The sequence below is a fragment of the Entelurus aequoreus genome, linkage group LG16, assembly GCF_033978785.1.
Source record: "Entelurus aequoreus isolate RoL-2023_Sb linkage group LG16, RoL_Eaeq_v1.1, whole genome shotgun sequence".
NCBI lineage: Eukaryota > Metazoa > Chordata > Actinopteri > Syngnathiformes > Syngnathidae > Entelurus > Entelurus aequoreus.
Window position 1 is genome coordinate 5,404,155 of NC_084746.1, and position 24,353 is coordinate 5,428,507.

Here is a 24,353-nt window from a genome sequence, read left to right on the forward strand (position 1 = left end):
TCACCATAGCAACCATTAGTTTCACCTGTTCCACGTTTGGACTCACACACACCTGTCTCACGTTTTCACATTGCCATGTCACGCACCTGTTCACAGTTAGTCACGCACCTGTTTTCACTTATCATGTCACTATATAGGCTTTTCTGTTTCTGTTGTTCGTCCTGGCGACATCACACATTCATGCCATGTCCACAGTTCCTTGTCACGTTAGTTCTTGTTTCATCTCATGCCAAGTAAGTTTTGTTTATTGTTCATAGTTTTGTGCCCACGTGCATGTCTTTTGTTTCATAGTCTAGTTTTCTACTTCCGCCTTTGTGCGCGCTTTTTGTTTTGTCATAGCCAAGTTTGTTACCTCCTCTGTGAGCGCCTTTTGTTTGTACCTTTTGTTTGAGTTAAACGATTAAACATGTCCTCACCTGCACGCCACGTATGGTCCAATTCGTTTGCACCACGGGAGAGTAAACCACGTCAAGGACCAAGTCGTGACAGGAACCGCCAAGTGACCAAGAACCGCCAAGTGACCAAGAACCGCCAAGTGTCCAAGACCAAGACCAACCACGCAAAGTCCAAGACCAAGACCAACCACGCCAAGTCCAAGACCATGACCCACGCTGCCAAGACCAAGACCGCCAAGGCCAAGACCACCCACGCCAAGACAAAGACCCCCCACGCCAAGCTTCGCCGCCTGACGCACCACGCCAAGCTTCGCCGCCTGCCACGACAACGCGCCCACCTCCTCGTCGGCCAAGGATGTGGCCATTCCATGGGCGTCCGCCACGCCAGGTGCGCCGACCTCCTCGTCTGCCACGAATGTGGCCATTCCCAGGTCGCCCACCTCGTCAGGTTCAGCGGCGGTCTACCCGCCGTCGCCACCTGACTCTGCCCCGGTGGATTCGGGGACACCTGGTCTGGCGACCCACCGCCATGTCCCCCTCCCCCCCTCCCATGACTCTTGATCCTGTTTTTTGTTTTTGGCCATCTGGGATCTGTCCGTAAGGGGGGGGTTCTGTCATGTCTGTGTTCATGTTTTTGTTTGGCCATGTGCTGTTTTGTTTTTTGGACACTTCCTTAGTTCCTTGTTTCACTTCCTGGTTTTGTTTGTCACCATAGCAACCATTAGTTTCACCTGTTCCACGTTTGGACTCACACACACCTGTCTCACGTTTTCACATTGCCATGTCACGCACCTGTTCACAGTTAGTCACGCACCTGTTTTCACTTATCATGTCACTATATAGGCTTTTCTGTTTCTGTTGTTCGTCCTGGCGACATCACACATTCATGCCATGTCCACAGTTCCTTGTCACGTTAGTTCTTGTTTCATCTCATGCCAAGTAAGTTTTGTTTATTGTTCATAGTTTTGTGCCCACGTGCATGTCTTTTGTTTCATAGTCTAGTTTTCTACTTCCGCCTTTGTGCGCGCTTTTTGTTTTGTCATAGCCAAGTTTGTTACCTCCTCTGTGAGCGCCTTTTGTTTGTACCTTTTGTTTGAGTTAAACGATTAAACATGTCCTCACCTGCACGCCACGTATGGTCCAATTCGTTTGCACCACGGGAGAGTAAACCACGTCAAGGACCAAGTCGTGACAGCGATATTGCCATATTTTTGCTGAAAGGATTTAATATAGAACGACGACGATAAAGATCCCAACTTTTGGTATCAGACAAAAAAAAGGCTTGCCCCTACCGGAAGTAGCGTGACGTAGTCAGTTGAACATTTCCGCAAAGTTCCCTATTGTTTACAATGATGGCGGCCAGAAGTTAGAGGGGTTCGGACCGAGAAAGCGACGATTTCCCCATTAATTTGAGCGAGGATGAAAGATTTGTGGATGAGGAAAGTTCAAGTGAAGGACTAGTGGGGAGTGGAAGCGATTCAGATAAGGAAGATGCTGTGAGAGGCGGGTGGGACCTGATATTCAGCTGGGAATGACTACAACAGTAAATAAACACAAGACATACTGTGTATATATATACTCTATTAGCCACAACACAACCAGCCCAAAGGACCGTTCACCTAACCCAAGGTTCATAAAGCTTATATATTTACCCAAAGTTACGTACATGACACGCACGTACGGGCAAGCGATCAAATGTTTGGAAGCGCGTGGGCGGGACCTGATATTCAGCTGGGAATGACTACAACAGTAAATAAACACAAGACATATATATACTCTATTAGCCACAACACAACCAGGCTTATATTTAATATGCCACAAATTAATCCCGCATAAAAACACCTACCGGTAGGTGTTTGTTATGCTAGCTCCTAGCTATAGCTAGGAGCTAGCATACTAGCTCCCGTCCATATAACCCGCCAATACAATTCAAACACCTGCACAACACACACAATCACTCAGCCCAAAGGACCGTTCACCTAAACCAAGGTTCATAAAGCTTATATATTTACCCAAAGTTACGTACGTGACACGCACATACGGGCAAGCGATCAAATGTTTGGAAGCGCAGCTGCGTACTCACGGTACCGCGTCTGCGTCTGTGTATCCAAATCAAAGTAATCCTGGTAAGAGTCTGTGTTGTCCCAGTTCTCTACAGGCGTCTGTGTATCGAAGTCAAAGTCCTCCTGGTAAGAGTCTCTGTTGTCCGAGTTCTTCGATCTTGACTGCATCTTTCGGGAATGTAAACAATGAAACACCGGCTGTGTTGTGTTGCTGACTTCCCTCGCAAAATACTCCGCTTCGCACCGACAACTTTCTTCTTTGCTTGCTCAGCTTCTTTCTCCATAATGCAATGAACAAATTGCAAAAGATTCACCAACACAGATGTCCAGAATACTCTGGAATAATGAGATGAAAACAGAGCTAATTTGTATTGGCTTCAATGGGGGAGCCATACCTCTGTTTCACTGGCTACATTACGCGCATACGTCATATCCAAAGGAGTTTTCAACCGGAAGTTTAGCGGGAAATTTAAAATTGCACTTTATGACCGTATTGGCATGTGTTGCAATGTTAAGATTTCATCATTGATATATACACTATCAGACTGCGTGGTCGGTAGTAGTGGCTTTCAGTAGGCCTTTAATTTCAATAGCAGGAGTCTTTCCTGTAAATGTCAGGTTCAAACACTAATGACATCTATTAAACTGACAAAGAAGCAAGGAATTAAACAGAGACATAATTCAATTTAGCTCAATTGAGGAGAAACGTCTGGGCTGTACTATTGCACAGTCTCCCCCCACGATCTGACGAAAGATTGTACGCCTCCTCTTTTATTTGGACTTTCTCTGATTACATGGCAACAGCTGTTTCTAAGGGAGGGGGGTCATAAACAGCCATCGCCTTTGATTACAAACAGTTCAAAGAAAAGGTCGTAAAACAGTTAAAAGAAAAGGTCGCCTGGAGGGGAGTCTGGTCCTGCTTCCTCTCCGCTTTGTAGTTCTCGGGTCAAGACAACATCTTTCTGTTGATTACAATACATCAAAGAAACAGAACACCTTCATGTTGCTTCCCATCCTACACGGTAGAGTTTTACAAGCCTTTTTTGTCTTCTCGCCGGGAACTCAGTGTAACACAGTTTTGTGATGACGTAGATACAATTATTCTGACATGTATCATGAGGCTGCAGCAAAAAAACTATTATGAACAATTGCTGTATAAACATAAAAATAATATAATTGAAACTTCGAATGTGCTTAATACTATGATTAAAAAATCTAGCAAAAAGGATTTTACAGCATATCTGGTAAAAGATGACAACTCTATTGAAAATATGGAAGAAATAGTTGAGGAATTCAATACGTTTTTTGGGAATGTTGGCCCAAATTTGGCAAAAAAATATACATTTTAATATGAATGATGAGGAAAAAGTTAAAGCGTGTATCTGACATTAAAAAATTCAATGTTTCTTGGCGGAGTTTGTGAAAGTGATGTGTTAGAAGTGGTCAGAAAGTTTAAAAACAAAAAATCTGTCGATGGTCAGAATAATTGTATCTAAGTTATCGCAAAACTTTGTGTTACGCTGAGTTCCCGGCGAGAAGACAAAAAAGGCTTGTAAAACTCCACTGTGTAGGATGGGAAGCAACATGAAGGTGTTCTGTTTCTTTGATGTATTGTAATCCACAGAAAGATTTTGTCTTGACCCGAGAACTACAAAGCGGAGAGGAAGCAGGACCAGACTCCCCTCCAGGCGACCTTTTCTTTGAACTGTTTACAACCTTTTCCATGAACTGTTTTGTAATCAAAGGCGATGGCTGTTTACGACCACCCGTCCCTTAGAAACAGCTGTTGCCATGTAATAAGGGAAAGTCCACATAAAAGAGGAGGCGTACAATCTTTCGTCAGATCGTGGTGGGAGACTGTGCAAGAGTACAGCCCAGACATTTCTCCTCAATTGAGTCAAATTTAATTCTGTCTCTGTTTAATTCCTTGCTTCTTGTCTTATTTAATAGATGTCATCAGCGTTTGAACCTGACAGTTAATAAAACAAACATAGACCCAATAATTAAACTTCAAAAGAGGGTCATTAGAATAATACCGAAAGTGTGCTACTATTAACCTCCCAATCCATTATTTATAAGTTCTAATGTGCTAACATTTTCAGATATTGTGTTTTTGAAAACAATGGAAATTATGTTTAGAGTAAAGAATAACAGCCTTCCGGCTTGTATTCTTAGGTTATTTCAATTAAGAGGAGAAAACTCATGTATTGATTTTTGAAATAGGTAAAGTAATATAAAATACAAATGTATTTCAGTTTTAGGAGTTAAATGGTGGAACAAGCTCAGTGATGAGTTGAAAACATGGAGTTCTTTGTTAAGGTTTAAGAAAACCTTGAAAGGTGAAATAATTGAAAATTATAAAATATAGTAACAATTACTTTCATCCCATTGATTTTTTTTAACATTGATGTTCCAGGCAATCTAATATTCAGTGACTGTATAGAATAGGCAAATATAAGCTTTGGCTTCAGACTATTCCTTTTTCCGTCATTCTTTTTGTATGTAACTGTGTATGATTGTTAAATATGTCTAATCTGTACTGTTAAACTGCTCAGACAAACTGGTCGATGGTTGATTATATCAGTGTTTTTCAACCTTTTTTGAGACGAGGCACATTTTTTGCGACAGTAAAAAGTCGTTGTCGCAATTGTTGGATATGACTTTAAAGCATAACCAAGCATGCATCAATATAGCTCTTGTCTCAAAGTAGGTGTACTGTCACCACCTGTCACATCACACCCTGACTTATTCTGACTTTTTTGCTGTTTTCCTGTGTGTAGTGTTTTAGTTCTTGTCTCGCGCTCCTATTTTGGTGGCTTTTTCTCTTTTTTTGGTATTTTCCTGTAGCAGTTTCATGTCTTCCTTTGAGCTATATTTCCCGCATCTACTTTGTTTTAGCAATCAAGAATATTTCGGTTGTTTTTATCCTCCTTTGTGGGGACATTGTTGATTGTCATGTCATGTTTCGGATGTACATTGTGGACGCCGTCTTTGCTCCACAGTAAGTCTTTGCTGTCGTCCAGCATTCTGTTTTCGTTTACTTTGTAGCCAGTTCAGTTTTAGTTTGGTTCTGCATAGCCTTCCTAAGCTTCAATGCCTTTTCTTAGGGGCACTCACCTTTTGTTTAGTTTTGGTTTAAGCATTAGACACCTTTTTACCTGCACGATGCCTACCGCTGTTCCCGACATCTACAAAGCAATTAGCTACCGTCTGCCACCTACTGATATGGAAGAGTATTACACGGTTACTCTGCCGAGCTCTAGACAGCACCGACACTCAACAACAACACATCATTTGCAGACTATAATTACTGGTTTGCAAAACGTATTTTTAACCCAGCCTTCCCGGTAAGGTTTATTCAGGTGTACTGGAGAGGAGGCTACGCCGGATAGTCGAACCTCGGATTCAGGAGGAACAGTGTGGTTTTCGTCCTGTGGACCAGCTCTATACTCTCAGCAGGGTCCTTGAGGGTGCATGGGAGTTTGCCCAACCAGTCTACATGTGCTTTGTGGACTTGGAGAAGGAATTCGACCTTGTACCCCGGGAAGTCCTGTGGGGAGTGCTCAGAGAGTATGGGGTATCGGACTGTCTGATTGTGGCGGTCCGCTCCCTGTACGATCAGTGTCAGAGCTTGGTCCACATTGCCGGCAGTAAGTCGGACACGTTTCCAGTGAGGGTTGGACTCCGCCAAGGCTGCCCTTTGTCACCGATTCTGTTCAGAACTTTTATGGACAGAATTTCTAGGTTCAGTCAGGGCGTTGAGGGGATCCGGTTTAGTGGCTGCAGGATTAGGTCTCTGGTGTTTGCAGATGATGTGGTCCTGATGGCTTCATCTGGCCAAGATCTTCAGCTTTCACTGGATCGGTTCGCAGCCGAGTGTGACGCGACTGGGATGGGAATCAGCACCTCCAAGTCCGAGTCCATGGTTCTCGCCCGGAAAAGGGTGGAGTGCCATCTCCGGGTTGGGGAGGAGCTCTTGCCCCAAGTGAAGGAGTTCAAGTACCTCGGAGTCTTGTTCAAGAGTGGATCGTGAGATCGACAGGTGGATCGGTGCGACGTCTTCAGTAATGCGGACGCTGTATCGATCCGTTGTGGTGAAGAAGGAGCTGAGCCGGAAGGCAAAGCTCTCAATTTACCGGTCGATCTACGTTCCCATCCTCACCTATGGTCATGAGCTTTGGGTTATGACCGAAAGGACAAGATCACGGGTACAAGCGGCCGTTTCCTCCGCCGGGTGGCGGGTCTCTCCCTTAGAGATAGGGTGAGAAGCTCTGCCATCCGGGGGGAGCTCAAAGTAAAGCCGCTGCTCCTCCACATGGAGAGGAGCCATATGAGTTGGTTCGGGCATCTGGTCAGGATGCCACCCGAACGCCTCCCTAGGGAGGTGTTTCGGGCACGTCCGACCTGGCCTGGCAACGCCTCGGGATCCCCCGGGAGGAGCTGGACGAAGTGGCTGGGGAGAGGGAAGTCTGGACTTCCCTGCTTAGGCTGCTGCCCCCGCGACCCGACCTCGGATAAGCGGAAGAAGATGGATGGATGGATTTTTAACCCAAATAGGTGAAATTAGATCATCTCCACAGTGGTTGAAAAACACTGGATTATATGACCGAAATAAACTTATTTCATTCATTCATTCGTTAAAAAAACAAAAACAAACATGCGTTAATAAAATCAGTTACAATCTTTTAATGTACAATTTAAAAAAAAAAAAAACACAAAAAAACCCCTCAACGACTTAGATATTGAACCATAGTGATTAGTAACAACGTGTCAATAAAAGAAAATAGGTTTTCACCATTTTCTGTCAATATCGCTCAAATAACTTTTGTGGGAACAAAATCTAACGAGGCGAGCTCAATCAAATAAGAAAATGACAAAAGGTGGAGTTTGTACAAAAAAAAAAACCCAATTATGTATCTTTATTAACATCAAGGTTTGTTTTTCATCATCGTCATCAACAACAACAACAACAGGTTCTCCTTTTGAAATTGCAGTTGTTTGTCAACAAATAGAAAACAGACGAGTGGAACCCCTACAGCACAAAGCATTCACAAGGTCAAAATCAACATGAACCCCCCCCCCCGCAACTTACTTAGCCCCCCCCCCCTCTTATGGAACTTTCTTAGCCCCCCCCACCCCCCTCTTATGGAACTTGTGGTCATCATGTGTGAAGGGGGGGTAGGGGGGTTGGGGGCTTGGGGGGATGTTGTGCTGCTTTTACTCCCTTGTTGACAATATGGCGGAACAGTAGATACGTTGTCATGACTACGCTGGACGACGGCGTCATTCATGGGAACAATATAGAGAAGCCGTGTATACATCTATGTGTCATTGTACATATATATAATCAATCATATATATATATATAATTATACTTCTATTTCTGTAGAAAATAACATCAGGTGTCAAGTCCAAAGGGGGCGGAGTCTGTCTCTCTCTCTCTCTTTCTCGCTCGCTCGCTCGCTCGCTGTCTCAGCCCCTTCGGGGAGGAATGGTTGATTCTGTACAGGCTGATGGCGAATGGGCGGGGCCCGCTTTGAAAGATATTCCGAGATGTGGGCGGGGCCACAAAAGTGTGGAGCATGAAAGGCCTCGATGCCGTCCGCACGAACACAAAAAGTCGGTGTGCTTTGCTTCTCCCTGTACACGCCCGCCGCTAACTTTGTGCTCTCAAAGTCTTTCCAGCAAATAGTCGAGTGAAAAAAAGGCAGTTTTTTTTTTTTTTTTTTTTGTCTGTTTTTCCTTGGAAATCCCGAGTGTTTAGGACTACAACGCAAAACCCGGAGATTAGAATCTAGGAAAACAACACGTCCGCCGTGCTAAAAAGTACCCGAAACAAACTGGAGGATGATAATATATTCGTAAAAAAAAAAAATTTAAGACACAAGCCGTGGTAAAAAAATAAAGAAGTTAACGCTAAAAGGATAATATTAAAAAGTGGTACTACTGTAAATGGACTGTACACGTCCTCTCTGCTGTGCTTTCAAGCAAAAAAATGAAAAATAAAAGATGGTCGGAGCTCTGGGATGTCGGTTTTGGACCCGCCGGGGTCCTGCGAGCGCCACCCTGGCCTTCCTCTGGTGGGTTTTTTTTCTACTTTGATTTTGGGGCAAAAGGATGGTGGCTGAGAGGGGACACTTGGCACACTCCTGAGAGGGTCCAACCGGGCAGGCGGTTTGTTGCCAGCGGTTACGTTGCATAATGGTCGAAGCTCCCCAGGTACTCCAGAGCGGCTCGGTAGCACAGCTGGTACTGGTCCTGGAAGAGAGAGGGGTGAGGGGCGGAGCTTATTCAGACGCTTTTAAGAGCAGCAGTTTCATGCTTTTGTTCTATTAAACACTGACATAATAAACACTTTTAAACCCCGCGTCTTAACGATGTCAGGTGGTTTAATCAGCCGCCAGCTGTCTATATTACCGTATTTTTCGGAGTATAAGTCGCTCCGGAGTATAAGTCGCACCGGCCGAAAATGCATAATAAAGAAGGAAAAAAACATATATAAGTCGCATTTTTTGGGGAAATGTCTTTGATAAAAGCCAACACCAAGAATAGACATTTGATAGGCAATTTAAAATAAATCAAGAATAGTGAACAACAGGCTGAATAAGTGTACGTTATATGAGGCATAAATAACCAACTGAGAACGTGCCTGTTATGTTAACGTAACATATTATGGTAAGAGTCATTCAAATAACTATAACATATAGAACATGCTATACGTTTACCAAACAATCTGTCACTCCTGATCGCTAAATCCCATGAAATCTTATACGTCTAGTCTCTTACGTGAATGAGATAAATAATATTATTTGATATGTTACGCTAATGTGTTAATCATTTCACACATAAGTCGCTCCTGAGTATAAGTCGCAGCCCCCGGCCAAACTATTAAAAAAAACTGCGACCTATAGTCAGAATAATAATATTGATATATACAGTATATCATCTCAGTAAACTCTCCGTCCATGAAAACCGCGACAGTAACATTTTCGTCCCGAAGAAGTTAAAAAGAAAAGAAATACAATTACATTTTTTTTTGTACAAATATAACGACTTTATCAAACAAGACTGACAACAGCAATGTGGACTTGCGGACGTGTAACACATGCTAACAATCATCATTATAATCATAATAATATTAAAAACAATGATAATCGTGATGATAATAATAATAATTATATATATATATATATATATATATATATATATATATATATATATATATATATATATATATATATATATATTTTTTTTTTTTTAAATTTAATTTTTTATAAATTAAATCAACATAAAAAACACAAGATACACTTACAATTAGTGCACCAACCCAAAAAACCTCCCTCCCCATTCACACTCATTCACACAAAAGGGTTGTTTCTTTCTGTTATGAATATTCTGGTTCCTACATTATATATCAATATATATCAATATATACCAATATATATCAATACAGTCTGAAAAGGGATACAGTCCGTAAAGCACACTACTATTATACTAATCTTTAACAGTTAATTTGACTCATTTTCATTAATTACTAGATTCTATGTAACTGTTTATATTGTTTTACTTTCTTTTTTATTCAAGAAAATGTTTTATATTTATTTATCTATTTTATTTTTATTTTTAAAAAGGACTTTATTTTTAAAAAAAGGACTTATTATAATAATTGTTAATGCTAATGCTAATTATAATATGACAATCATGACCATAATTATCAGGGTAAGAATGATGTGGATGATGATCATAATGAAAATAATAATCATATTAATATGACAATAATGGCAATAATAATCATAATAACAAAAGTAATAATTTGTATCGATAAACATGACAAAACAATAATGATAATTAAGATGATAAATGGCAATAATAGTAATAATATAATATATCAGTATATATTATTTACTGTTTATATAATATGTAAATATTACATATGTTATATTTTATATTGCTACCATGGTACATTTTTAGTCTACTTTATACCTGCATTATCATTTCCATCCTTTGTTACTGAGCTACTGTGTGGAACAATCTACCTTGTGGATCAATAAAGTTTGTCTAAGTCTAATAATAATAATGACGACGATAAGAACAATAGTAATGTTAATGATAAACATGATAACAATAATAATGTTCAAGACAATCATGATAATTATCATCATCATGATAATGAATAGAATAGAATACATACTTAGGTATTTTTTACATGTGAATAATATAAATAGTCTATTATACAGCATTATTCACATGTGAATAATATAAATACAGTCTATTATACAGCATTATTCACAGGTGAATAATATAAATACAGTCTTATACAGCATTATTCACATGTGAATAACATAAATACAGTCTATTATACAACATTATTCACATGTGAATAATATAAATACAGTCTATTATACAACATTATTCACATGTGAATAATATGAATACAGTCTATTATACAGCATTATTCACATGTGAATAACATAAATACAGTCTATTATACAGCATTATTCACATGTGAATAATATAAATACAGTCTATTATACAGCATTATTCACATGTGAATAATATAAATACAGTCTATTATACAGCATTATTCACAGGTGAATAATATAAATACAGTCTTATACAGCATTATTCACATGTGAATAACATAAATACAGTCTATTATACAACATTATTCACATGTGAATAATATAAATACAGTCTATTATACAACATTATTCACATGTGAATAATATGAATACAGTCTATTATACAGCATTATTCACATGTGAATAACATAAATACAGTCTATTATACAACATTATTCACATGTGAATAATATAAATACAGTCTATTATACAGCATTATTCACATGTGAATAACATAAATACAGTCTATTATACAACACTATTCACATGTGAATAATATGAATACAGTCTATTATACAGCATTATTCACATGTGAATAACATAAATACAGTCTATTATACAACATTATTCACATGTGAATAATATAAATACAGTCTATTATACAGCATTATTCACATGTGAATAACATAAATACAGTCTATTATACAACATTATTCACATGTGAATAATATAAATACAGTCTATTATACAGCATTATTCACAAGTGAATAATATAAATACAGTCTATTATACAGCATTATTCACATGTGAATAACATAAATACAGTCTATTATACAACATTAGTCACATGTGAATAATACAAATACAGTCTATTATACAGCATTATTCACATGTGAATAATATAAATACAGTCTATAATACAGCATTATTCACATGTGAATAATATAAATGGTCTATAATACAGCATTATTCACATGTGAATAATATATATAGTCTATAATACAGCATTATTCCCATGTGAATAATGCTGTATAATAGACTGTATTTATATCATTCACGTCTATTATACAGCATTATTCACATGTGAATAATATAAAACGGTATGAAGGACTTCCTGTGTCGTTCCGTGTTGCATATAAGACGGTGATTTAACAACAATAATATTGATGATCGTAATATTGTTATTGATGATCATAACACTAACAATTATAATAATGATGGTGATGAGAATTTTGATAATCATCATAAGTAATGAGGATAATAATGATAATGACAATAATAATGATAATTTGTAATAATGACAATGAAAATGACAAATAATTTAATATTAATAATAGAGTGACGTGCAAAATCGTTATGCCTGAAGCAGTTAGCCCTGCCCACAACTGCTCTGTATTGCTTATAAAGTGTAAGAATAACGGGACACGCCGATAAAAGTTCCATTTAGTAACAAAGTGAATGGAAGGATGTCATAATTTCTCGGCTTCCTTACGTCACACACAGACCCGTCACTCTCTGCAGTTGAGTAAACAAATGCCAGAGCTTTAGCTCCTTGCAAGATATTTTGTAGACCTGCATCTTCCTCACCTCGGTCTGCACCATGGCGGGCCGCTGGGTGCGAAGTGTCTTGACCGTCTGGAAGAGGTCGACCACGCCCTCGTAGCGCATCCTCTCCAGCACGATGCTGAGCGTGATGAAGACTCCGGTGCGGCCCACGCCGGCACTGAGGGGCGCACAGGGAGAACCGCCGGCGTTAGCGCAAACCAAAATGTTTACTATTGTAGCAATATGGTCGTTAAAGTGAAAGATTTGTGTGAGTTCTGATCATTTGTGAGGGCACCAAAGGGACTTGTGTGTGCGGGCGGCGTGCCTACCTGCAGTGTACAGTGATCGGTCCGTCCTGTCCGAACTGCTCCTTGGTTTTGTGCACCTGTCCAATGAAGTCGATGAAGCCCTCTCCGGTTTTTGGCACTCCCTGTTCGGGCCAGTCGGTGAACTGGAACTGGCGGATGGTTCTGGACTGGCCGTCCTGGAAAGAAGGCGGGACCGGATGAAGGGAAAACTGGCGAGGCGTTCGAAAAAGCCACAAATGGACAAAGACTGACCCTGGCGTCCGTGACCTTGAACTCTCTCAGGATGTACTGAGGCATGTTGTACTCGGCCATGGGGTCCACCACAAAGTACTGGTACCTGGCGGAGCGCTCGGCCGGCCAGTACTGGTGACACTTCTCCTGCAACACACCAACGCAACGTCTTTACAGTCAGATCTGGACACGCGTGGGTGTAGACCACCACCATGCATCTTTGTTAGAATAATCATGTATATATCAGTGTTTCCCATAAACTGCCAAGATACCTGTGGCGGTGGGGGCGTGGTCACCATGACATCATCGAGTAACTTGCATAATTTACTACAATGATTTGATTTTCTCTAAAAAGGCTAAAAAAATGTATACTTACTAATTAATAACAGTTTTGTTTTAAACATCCATCCATTCATCCATTTTACAATATAATTACAACACTTTAAGTACATATTTATATACAGATTTGAACAATAAGTTATTCACTGAAATATATTTATTAATTGTGGTTCTTACTAAAAATATATCTTATAAAATATAAAAGCTAAAATGTCTCAAAGCTCTGCCCCTTTAATTAGTGCATACTAAATAATGTAACTTTAGCCTACTACTACAACCATATTATTTACCAGCAACATAAAGTGAAACAGAGGCAGAGGTGTCCTGCCACAGTCAGTAACAAATAAACAGAAAACAGTAGTGGTGGTAGATAGATTCAGAGCTTCATCAAACATCTGATCCACTGAACAAAGAGCTCCAAAAATCTTGAACTTTAGACTGCCATCAGTTTTACTCCCTACACTTAACCATGTGTTTCCTACTGCCTGCAGACTTTGCACCCTTTGTTATATACACATGTTGTGTTTCTAATATAAATACATTTAATAAAGTCAAATACAAATAAGGCAACAAGAGAAGTATCCTACACTTCTCTTTTGTAAAGTAAATCTGAACAGCCGATATGGGCATCTACATCAACTATATGATTTGCCTGAGAAGCTGGAGAGGACACACAAAAAAAAAAAAAAAAAAAAAAAAAAATTTTTTTAATTTGTGGCGGACGTAATTCTTTCGTGGCGGGCCGCCACAAATAAATGAATGTGTGGGAAACCCTGTATATTATCACACAACTTTATGCTTAAGGGTCGTTGCTATAGTTATTATCTGTATTTTTCTATCTGTGCAAAGCTAGCAATCCAAAAGATTGCCAGCCGTCTCGTATCAGTGTCTGTGTCCAGACTCGGCCTGCTGTCTGCCAAGGCCGAACGTGACGCAGACGGAGCAGAGACGAGGCGATATCACCAGCGTCAACACATTTGCATTTCTTGTACAGTCATTGTTAGAATAATTGTTTCTAAATTACCACAAAAACTTTGTGTTACATTGTGTTCCTGACAAGAAGACAAAAGGCTGTCTTTCGAAACCTACCAAGATTAAGGATCGTAAAACTCCACTGTGTAGGGGGGGGGGGGGGGGGGGGGGGCAAGATGGTGTTCCTGTGTGCTCTCATGTATGGTAATCAACAGAAGGATGTTGTTCTGGCCTAAGGACTTCAAAGCGGACAGAAGGCAGGATCTGCCCAATTTCCAGACGAACTCTTTTTGAAGTATTTTACGATCTCTTTTTGAACTATTTTATGGACCTCTTTTTGAACTATTTTACGACCTCATTTTTTGAACTGTTCGGTAACCCAAGGCAACGCTGTTTATGACCCACTTCCCTCTGGAAGCAGCTGTGGTCAAGGTGGGGGGTGGGGGGGGTGGGGGGGGGGGGGGGGAAGAAAGTCAAATAAAGAAGGAGTGCAATCTTTGGGCAGAGCGTGCTGGAGATTGTAGAAGGATACAATGTCCGGGCGACTCTTCCTCAATATATTGAGTCCAAATTGAATTCTGTCTCTGTTTAATTCTTTGCCTCTTGTCTTGTTTAATAAACGTCATCAGTGTTTGAACCTGACAATCATATATTGTGTCTAACTGGAGTTGTCGAGATTACCGCCTTCCCTCAGCGACAGCTTCAGTGATGTAACCAGGGACCTCCCAAATAAATAGTGGGAAGCACACGGGCTGGACTTTTAGAACGTAGTTTGGCTCTGTAACTAGAGTACAGCCCAAAACACGTGTCTCCTCATTTAGCCAAATTGAACTCTGTCTCTGCATGATTCCTTGCTTCTCGTCTGTTTAATAAATGTCATCAGTGTTTTTGAACCTGACAATTGTGGAAGGATGCATATATGTTTAAGAGTTCTTTCTATTTACATAGCCATGTTTAGAGTAGCTAGTACTTTTCCTTTTTGTCTTTTACCAGTCTCTCTTTGTCTTCAGATTGTCTCTTTAGTGTCTTACATTGGAATGTGAAGACAATCCCCACGTCTCTCTCCTTATCAGTGTTGAGAGGGGGGAGATGGGGGCTTTCTTTGTGTGAAAAGAGTGGGCTTTTGTGTGTGTGACAATCATTGGTACTTTAACTTTAACTTAACTTAACTTTTCCATTGGAATGCCAGATCAACTAGAGCAGCCGATATGAAGGTATTGGTTAAGCTGATCTCCTAAAGCTTTGGTATAAACTTGAAAATATTCCAATTCTGTCTTGATGGTCCTTCTTACTCAGCATACTGTAAATGTCATCGAAAGAACTTGGGATTGACCAGTAACTTAGATTCCCTGGGAGGAAGAACTGGTCAGACGCAACACAATCTTAAGCAGGCCTATGCAACTGCCGGCCACATCCGGCTTTAATCGCCCAAACGCGCTTGATAAAACCATTCAAACTCGGGTTGCTCATGCATGCAGTACTCCCAGCACCCCGCAGGGGGCACCACCGAAGCGTATGCTTTACAATAAGGCAGCAGTGGGGTGAGTAGAAGAAGACTACTCACTCCAAACAAAAATGGCACTATCGACCCTGATTAAAATCTAAATAAATTGGGAAAATTGGACTTTTAACAGCACCTGGACAACAAAGTATGAACGTTGTCAGACTTTTTAAGAGACAGACGCTGTTTCAGACCAGCAGAAACGGTAGAAATCAACACACTTCATCACGAAACTTTGTAAGTAGTGTTAGAATAATTATGTATGTATTATCACACTAACGTTAGTATGCTTAAAGTCCGTTGCTTTAGTTATTTAGCTATTGTGCTCAAGTTGGACTTTTCTAATGTGTGCAAGGACAAAGACTTCTTGTCTGAGGGGTGGCCTCAGCCGTAGATGTTATCTTTGTTTTAGCCCGCTAACAGCCAAGGACTTCAACGACCTCAACGAAGATAAGATGACAGCACGCAGACGAAGCAGAGACTTCAAGGACCTCAACGAAGATAAGATGACAACACGCAGACAAAGCGGGGACAAGGCGAAATCACAAGGCCCCCAGCACATTCTGTCACGTACTGTGCGTCCTGGACCTGCTTTGCATAATATATGTCACCACTCCTTTTAGAGGCGGCCTCAGTGATGTTGACTATGGAACTCTGAATAAAAAGAGGGACGCGGGAGCTGAACCTTAGAGCGTAGGGCGAGGCTGTGACTAAGTGTGCAGCTCCATGCGTTCTCCTCATGAGCTAAATTGAACTCTGTCTCTGCATGATTCCTTGCTTCTTGTCTGATTAATAGATGTCATCAGTGTTTGAAGCTGACAAATAGATATTGTTCATAAGATAGTTTGTTTGTTTTGTACTGAAATGGATGACTTTGTGATGTCTTTTGTATTCGAGGTCGTGTTGTTTATTGGCTGATAGAAGCTTGTTTAATACATGTAGTGCTGAATTTGACCAGTAGAGGGCGATAACAGTACGTGGTTTAATTGTGTTGAGCCACATCCATTGTGTGTTTGCTGTGATTGTTTAATTTCTCTAGGCGTAAACATCTGTAGTTTATTGTGTTTGAGTTTATTTGGAACATGCAAGCATACAACATCACAATTTCCAGTTTGTGTTTTCAACATGTTCCAAAAGGAGTAGGAAGAAGCCGAGCTTATTTAATCCTACACCCTTTTCCTTTACATAACAGTCGCTCAAACTTTTGTTCACTTCCTGTTCTCAATTTATTCACAATATACTCCGTAAGTAATCACAATAAAAATAAATAAATAATACTCGGTGAGATGAGTACGATTATTTTGAAAATGAATGGATGGATGAAATACATTCAGAATGTTTATCATGGTTCTTCTTCTTTGTACTTTGTAAACACTTTAAGTTTGAAGAGTTTCTTGAAGTGGATCATATTTAATCCAGTCCATAATTTAATTCCACATACTGATATACTGAAGGTCTTAAGTGTTGTACGTGCGTACAAATGTTTTAAATTACATTTTTCTCTAAGGTTATATTTCTCCCATTGTGTGAATGTATTAACACTAACACCTTCTATTTTATTTATGTAAAATACACTATGTACATTTTTTATCTAAAATACACAACGGAAGTTATTCTTTTGTAATGTTTATTTTACGTTTCCATTTTCAGTCTTACAAACCTGAATGAAGGACAAAGTGTTAAGGAACCAGAACCGAGGAAGGAAAATAATTAAAAAAGAAGGAACATCAATCCTCAACAAAACTTCTGGAGCTTCGGTTTCTTTATGCTGTTAACTATCTGTCTAGCTGCACGTGCTGGAAAGGAGTAGCAAAGGCAGAATAATGAATTTATTGACAGCGCAGTGTTTACTTTTCAGTTAAGTAAACGCAGAATCAAATAAATATAACCTGCGGAGGTGCTTTCTGATGAAAAGTCCACATTTCGAGCAATTGGGCTCTTGAAACTGCGGCCTTCTTCATTATGTAGTTGAATAGCCCAATAGAAAACATATTATTATTATTATTATTATTATTATGTAATCCTTGCCTTGGTTTGTCTGTTAGCAAAATAAGTCAAAAAGTTATGGGTGGATTTTCATCAAACTTTCAGGAAATGTCATACACGGGATAAGAAACAAGTGATTACATTTTGGGGCTGATCCGGATCGTCGTCAGGATTCAGCACTTGGGTTTCACTATTGTAACCTAATATTAATAGCAACCTCTAGTTGCTATTATGTGACGTTTTTGTGTGTTTCTTACCCGTCCCATCTCTCTGAGCTTGGTGAGCATGACCACGATGGTAGAGTTGTGCTCCCACAACATTCTCCAGAAGTCCTCGGTGGTCTCGGACAGCGGGCCCTGCGTGGCCAGATAGGCCTTCTGCTGTCTGCACACACCAAAAACAGCATGGATTCATTATTGTGTAACTAAGCTGTTGCACATGCATTAACATACAAAAGCCATTCATTCAAAGTATCATTTTGGCAGAAATGTTTTGGGCACGGAACCATATTTGCCATATTTACATGACTTTATTGTGTGCCATCGTGTGTCCACAAAACAAAACAAAAACAATGTTCCGAAAGTTCTGTGTAGAACTGCCAAATGTTGAACAATACATGTCAACCCTCCTGTTTTCCCCCGGGACCTTCACCATTTTTTTGTGTACACTGCAAAAAGTGAAATCTAAGTAAGATGAAATATCTCAAATAAGGGTGATATTTGCTTATTTTCTGTCTGATAAGATAATTCTTCTCACTAAGCAGATTTTATGTTAGAGTGTTTTACTTGTTTTAAGGGTTTTGGTCCTAAATGATCTCAGTAAGATATTACAGCTTGTTGCTGAGATTTGATGACCTACCGTATTTCCTTGAATAGCCGCCGTGGCGCTAATTAATTTAAAACCTCTTCTCACTCCTGCGCTTACCAAAAGCATGCAGGATGGGCAAGCATGCGCTAATTATTTTAAAACCTCTTCTCACTCCGGCGCTTAACTTATCATGAAAAGCACATTTAATAAAAAAAAAGTTATTATGGTCTTACCTTTACTTATAAATTATGTCCATGTGCAGCTGCTTCTGATCAAAGGCAGTCTTCCTTATCTTTCTTCAGTTTTAAAAGTCTCCGGAGATCTTCCTTTAATTATTACCTCCTGCTTCGATTGAAAGTCCAGTTTAGAAAACTGTTTTATTTTAGATATGTAATCCTCCATGTTAAAAGTGCAAGCAAACGATCGCTGCTCACGCTTGCTGCTTGCTGTCTTCTTCTGCAGCACCGGTCTTCTGCAGTACTGGTAGTCGCAAGAAGGATCACTAGCGCCCTCTACCACCAGGAGGCGGGAGTCATTTAATAACTCATATTTGACCCGGCGGAAGTGCCAAGCATGCGCTAATTATTTTGCGAAACGAGTTTGACCCGGCTGTAATTCTAGGCAGGCGAATACTATATTCCCGGCGGCAATTCAAGGAAATACGGTATATTGAGTAAAACATGCTTGAAACTAGAATATCAACTGTTGCAAAGCTGTGTCATCAACACTCACAAGTAGAAAACTACTTTTTTAAAGTAATCATTTCTTACTTCAAGCATGAAAAAAAAATCATGACTTTGACACAACACAACAGATAATTTTGCTTAGTTCAAATAAAACACCCCTCATTTTTGTATTTTTTTTCTTGTTTTTGAACACTGACTTTTTGCAGTGAAAAGTATTCATCCAAAAAAGTGTTTTTTTTTGTTAATTTTTTTATTTTTTATTTTTATTTTTTAAATTATTATTAAATCAACATAAAAAAACACAATATAAATATATAACAGTGTTTCTATATTTACTTGCATGACAAAATATTTCTGCATGGAGCGTTTAGGGGGCCACTTTTCCATAATATTCTTATTTTGTATATTCCGGACAACCAGTGTCCTCTACAGTAGACATTTATTTTGTCAAAGTTACAGAGGTTATTTAGAGACTTTTGCAAAAAAAAGCTAGTCAAAGATCATCTATATGACAGCACTCTCGTATTTTTAAGAATCTGCTGCAAAAATGTGAGTCTCTGACATGTTTTTTTTAAACTGAACCCGCCAGTTGAATAGCCCACGTAATGAAATAGAGTGGACCTAAAATGGAACCTTGAGGAACACCACTAGTACAACTAAATAAGTTGAACAAAGGACTACACTGCAAAAAGTCAGTGTTGAAAAAAAAGAAAAAAAAAAATACAAAAATGAGGGGTATTTTATTTGAACTAAACAAAATTATCTGCCAATAGAACAAGAAAATTCGGCTTGTCAAGACTTTCCAAAACAAGTAAAATTAGCTAACCTCAATGAACCCAAAAATACCTTAAAATAAGTAAATTCTCACTAATAACAAGTGCACTTTTCTTGGTAGGAAAAAAAAAAGAGACCTTTTTGCTCAATATGTTCAAAAATATTCTTAAATGAAGTAAATGCTAGTGCCATTATCTTGACATAATGATATGCGCTTGGCATTACATTTCTTGAAACCAGCAAACTTATACTAAAAACTAATTTATTGTTCTTAATGGAAAGGCAACAAGGCAACCGCTTGTTACTCTCGGGGTCTCCTAGCCGTATGGTCTAAAAATGCATTTTTCCATGGATAACATGACATCATCGCGCCAAGTGCGTGCTCTTTCAGTCAATTAGTGCGTATATATACAGCCCGGCCCCCGGCCAAAACATTTTTAATTGTAATTTTGAAGAATTTATCTGAATGTGCATGAACTATTTCTGTTCAAAATTGTTAGAAATGTAACATGTTAAATGTTTAAATATTAACTGTCAGTTTACTGTACTGTGCCAACTGTACTACTATATGAGTACGTGTTTTCTATTGTTTCAATGAAAATAAAACAGCAAAGTCCATTTGGCTGTCATCTGTTTTAATTATGAGACACAATTGTGTCAAAGTCATGATTTTTTTAATTTCATGCTTGAAATAAGAAATTATTACTTTAAAAAAGTAGTTTTCTACTTGTGAGTGTTGATGACACAGCTTTGCAACAGTTGATATTCTAGTTTCAAGCATGTTTTACTCAATATAGCTCATTAAATCTCAGCAACAAGCTGTAATATCTTACTGAGATCATTTAGGAGCAAAACCCTTAAAACAAGTAAAACACTCTAACATCAAATCTGCTTAGTGAGAAGAATTATCTTATCAGACAGAAAATAAGCAAATACCACCCTTATTTGAGATATTTCATCTTACTTAGATTTCACCTTTTGCACACATAAGATGAGCTCATGATGCATACAAGTGGAAACAGCAGGTGGCAGCAGCGCTCTTGTCAGGAGAGAAGATGCTGCTGCTTCTCACATGTCTGATGCACATGCATGCAGGGTGTGTGTGTGTGTGTGTGTGTGTGTGTGTGTGTGTGTGTGTGTGTGTGTGTGTGTGTTGTACGTGCAGACACAACACGGCAATACACACGGAACAACTAATGAAGGCGCTGTGGAACCAGGAGATTAGAACATCCTGAGGGCCTTTTTCTGCCTGCCACAAATAAATACAGGAGGAGAGGAGAAAGCATGGAAGAGGAGGAGGTGAAAAGTGTAAGCGCTGAAAGAGAGGAGGGAAGAGATTAGAGGAGAAGAGAGGGTGCAGAGAACAGGGAAGGCAAAGAGAAGGAATGAAGAGGAGATGAAAAAAGAGCAGAGAAAGGTGAAAAGATGATGAGAAGGATGGAGGGAGAGATGAAAGGACTTGAAGGAAAGAGGAGCACAGAGGGGGAGGAGAGGAAAGAAAGAGCAGAGGAGGCGATGAGAGGAGGAGGAGGAGATGAAGGGGAGGAAGAAAGAAGAGAGGATGAAAGGAGATGACAGCAAAGAAGGGAGGAGAGAAGAAAAAAGAGGGGAATGCTTCAAGAGCAAAATGAAAATCTTGACAAATTTAGGATGCTGCTTAAGACCAGCGAGGACTCAAGAGGAAGAGGACAGAAAACATTTGAGATGAATGCACTGCAAAAAGTCAGTGTTCAAAAACAAGGGAAAAAAATACAAAAATGAGGGGTATTTTATTTGAACTAAGCAAAATTATCTGCCAATAGAACAAGAACATTTGGCTTGTCAAGACTTTCCAAAACAAGTAAAACTAGCTAACCTCAATGAACCCAAAAAACACCTTAAAATAAGTATATTCTCACTAATAACAACTGTACTACTATATGAGGACGTGTTTTCTATTGTTTCATTGAAAATAAAACATTAAAAGTAGTTTCATATTTGTGAGTGTTGATGACACAGCTTTGCAACAGTTGATATTCTAGTTTCAAGCATGTTTTACTCAATATAGCTCATCAAATCTCAGCAACAAGCTGTAATATCTCACTGAGATCATTTAGGACCAAAACCCTTAAAACAAGTAAAACACTCTAACATCAAATCTGCTTAGTGAGAAGAATTATCTTATCAGACAGAAAATAAGCAAATATCACCCTTATTTGACATACCGTATTTCCTTGAATAGCCGCAGGGGCGCTAATTAATTTAAAACCTCTTCTCACCCCTGCGTTTACCAAAAGCAGGCGAGATTGCCATGCATGCGGTAATTATTTTAAAACCTCTTCTCACCCCGGCGCTTACCTTATCATGAAAAGCACATTTAATAAAAGAAAACGTTATTATAGTCTTACCTTTAGGTATAAATGAGTCCATGCCAGCTCCTTTTGAAGAAAAGCATCGATATAGAAGTCTTCCTTCAGTTTCAGTTTTACTCTCTCTCTCTCTCTCTCTCTCTCTCTCTCTCTCTCTCTCTCTCTCTCTCTCTCTCTCTCTATGTCCACTACTTGATGTCCATATCCTCCCCCCCCCCCTCCACACCCCTGATTGTAAATAATGTAAATAATTCAATGTGATTATCTTGTGTGATGACTGTATTATGATGATAGTATATATGATAGTATATATCTGTATCATGAATCAATTTAAGTGGACCCCGACTTAAACAAGTTGAAAAACTTATTCGGGTGTTACCATTTAGTGGTCAATTGTACGGAATATGTACTTCACTGTGCAACCTACTAATAAAAGTCTCAATCAATCAATCAATCAATTTAAAAGTCTCTCTGTCTCGATGGAGATCTTCCTTTTAAGTATTACCTCCTGCTTCGATTGAAAGTCCAGTTTAGAAAACTGTTTTATTTTAGATATGTAATCCTCCGTGGTAAAATAAATGGCTGCGCACTCTTGCTGCTGTTGTCTTCTTCTGCAGCACAGGTCTTCTGCAGTACCAGCAGTCGCAAGAAGGATCACTAGCGCCCTCTACCACCAGGATGCGGGAGTCATTTAATGACTCATGTTTGACCCGGCGGAAGTGCCAAGCATGCGCTAATTATTTTGCGAAACGAGTTTGACCCGGCTGTAATTCTAGGCATGCGAATACCATATTCCCGGCGGCAATTGAAGGAAATACGGTATTTCATCTTACTTAGATTTCACTTTTTGCAGTGTGGAAGGAGAAAAAGAGCAGGATAAACGTCTCACTAGAAAAATGTTTTTCTGGAATTTGCTAGAACAATGTCACACAATCCCTCCAGGAAATTCACGATGTTGCGATCGCGCCAATTCACACAAATTCATGAAACAATATATCAACCTACCTAAACTTAAGACCTACTTCCTGTTCTTGTCTACTAGCGCTAAGCCTTCTGGGTAATGTAGTATGTAAACATTTACCTCCTATTTTACATGTAGTTATATTTTTATTAGAGATGTCCGATAATATCGGACTGCCGATTTTATCGGCCGATAAATGCTTTAAAATGTAGTATTGGAAATTATCGGTATCAGTATCAAAAAGTAAAATGTATGACTTCTTAAACCGCCGCTGTGTACACGGACGTAGGGAGAAGTACAGAGCGCCAATAAACCTTAAAGGCACTGCCTTTGCGTGCCGGCCCAATCACATAATATCTACGGCTTTTCACACACACACAAGTGAATGCAAGGCATACTTGGTCAACAGCCATACAGGTCACACTGAGGGTGACCGTATAAACAACATTAACACTGTTACAAATATGCGCCACACTGTGAACCCACACCAAACAAGAATGACGAACATCTGCACCGTAACACAACAGAACAAATACCCAGAACCCCTTGCAGCACTAACTCGTCCAGGACGCTACAATATACACCTCCCGCTACCCCCTAAACCTCAAACCCGCCCACCTCAACCTCCTCATGCTCTCTCAGGGAGAGCATGTCCCAAATTCCAAGCTGCTGTTTTGAGGCATGTTAAAAAAAAAAAAAGCACTTTGTGACTTCAATAATAAATATGGCAGTGCCATGTTGGCATTTTTTTCCATAACTTGAGTTGATTTGTTTTGGAAAACCTTCTTGCATTGTTTAATACAGTGGTCCCCAACCATCGGGCCGCGGACCGGTACCGGGCCGCACAAGAAATAAAAAAAAAATTTTTGTTTTTTTTTTGTTTGTTTTTAAAAAAAATAAAGTTCAATCTTAGGGGGGCACCTGGGAAGTTTTATTGTGTTTGGGGCGGTGTGGTTGACTACATAGCTAAATTAAAGATGCTATAGGACAGTGGTCCTCAACCACCGGGCTGCGGTATTTTATTTTATTATTATTTTTTTTTAAATTAAATCAACATAAAAAACACAATACATACATTATATATCAATATAGATC

The 24,353-nt window shown here is 39.4% G+C and overlaps 1 protein-coding gene and 1 long non-coding RNA gene across 15 annotated transcripts in view; one reads left to right on the forward strand and one right to left on the reverse strand.

Moving 5' to 3' along the window:
• LOC133631557 (uncharacterized) overlaps positions 1-16,491 on the forward strand; it is a 50,907-nt gene extending 34,416 nt beyond the window's left edge. Inside the window, exon 4 of the long non-coding RNA XR_009821487.1 lies at positions 16,109-16,491. This is a non-coding gene — a long non-coding RNA (uncharacterized LOC133631557). The remainder of the gene's footprint in view (positions 1-16,108) is intronic.
• LOC133631554 (receptor-type tyrosine-protein phosphatase F) overlaps positions 8,502-24,353 on the reverse strand; it is a 595,429-nt gene continuing 579,577 nt past the window's right edge. For all 14 annotated transcript variants that reach the window (XM_062023872.1, XM_062023869.1, XM_062023867.1 and 11 more), the window contains 5 exons: positions 17,940-18,066; positions 12,906-13,031; positions 12,675-12,829; positions 12,388-12,523; positions 8,502-8,716 (listed from right to left, as the gene is read on the reverse strand). In XM_062023872.1, the coding sequence (XP_061879856.1) occupies positions 8,648-8,716; positions 12,388-12,523; positions 12,675-12,829; positions 12,906-13,031; positions 17,940-18,066 (613 nt within the window). In that variant the 3' untranslated portion in view covers positions 8,502-8,647. The remainder of the gene's footprint in view (positions 8,717-12,387; positions 12,524-12,674; positions 12,830-12,905; positions 13,032-17,939; positions 18,067-24,353) is intronic.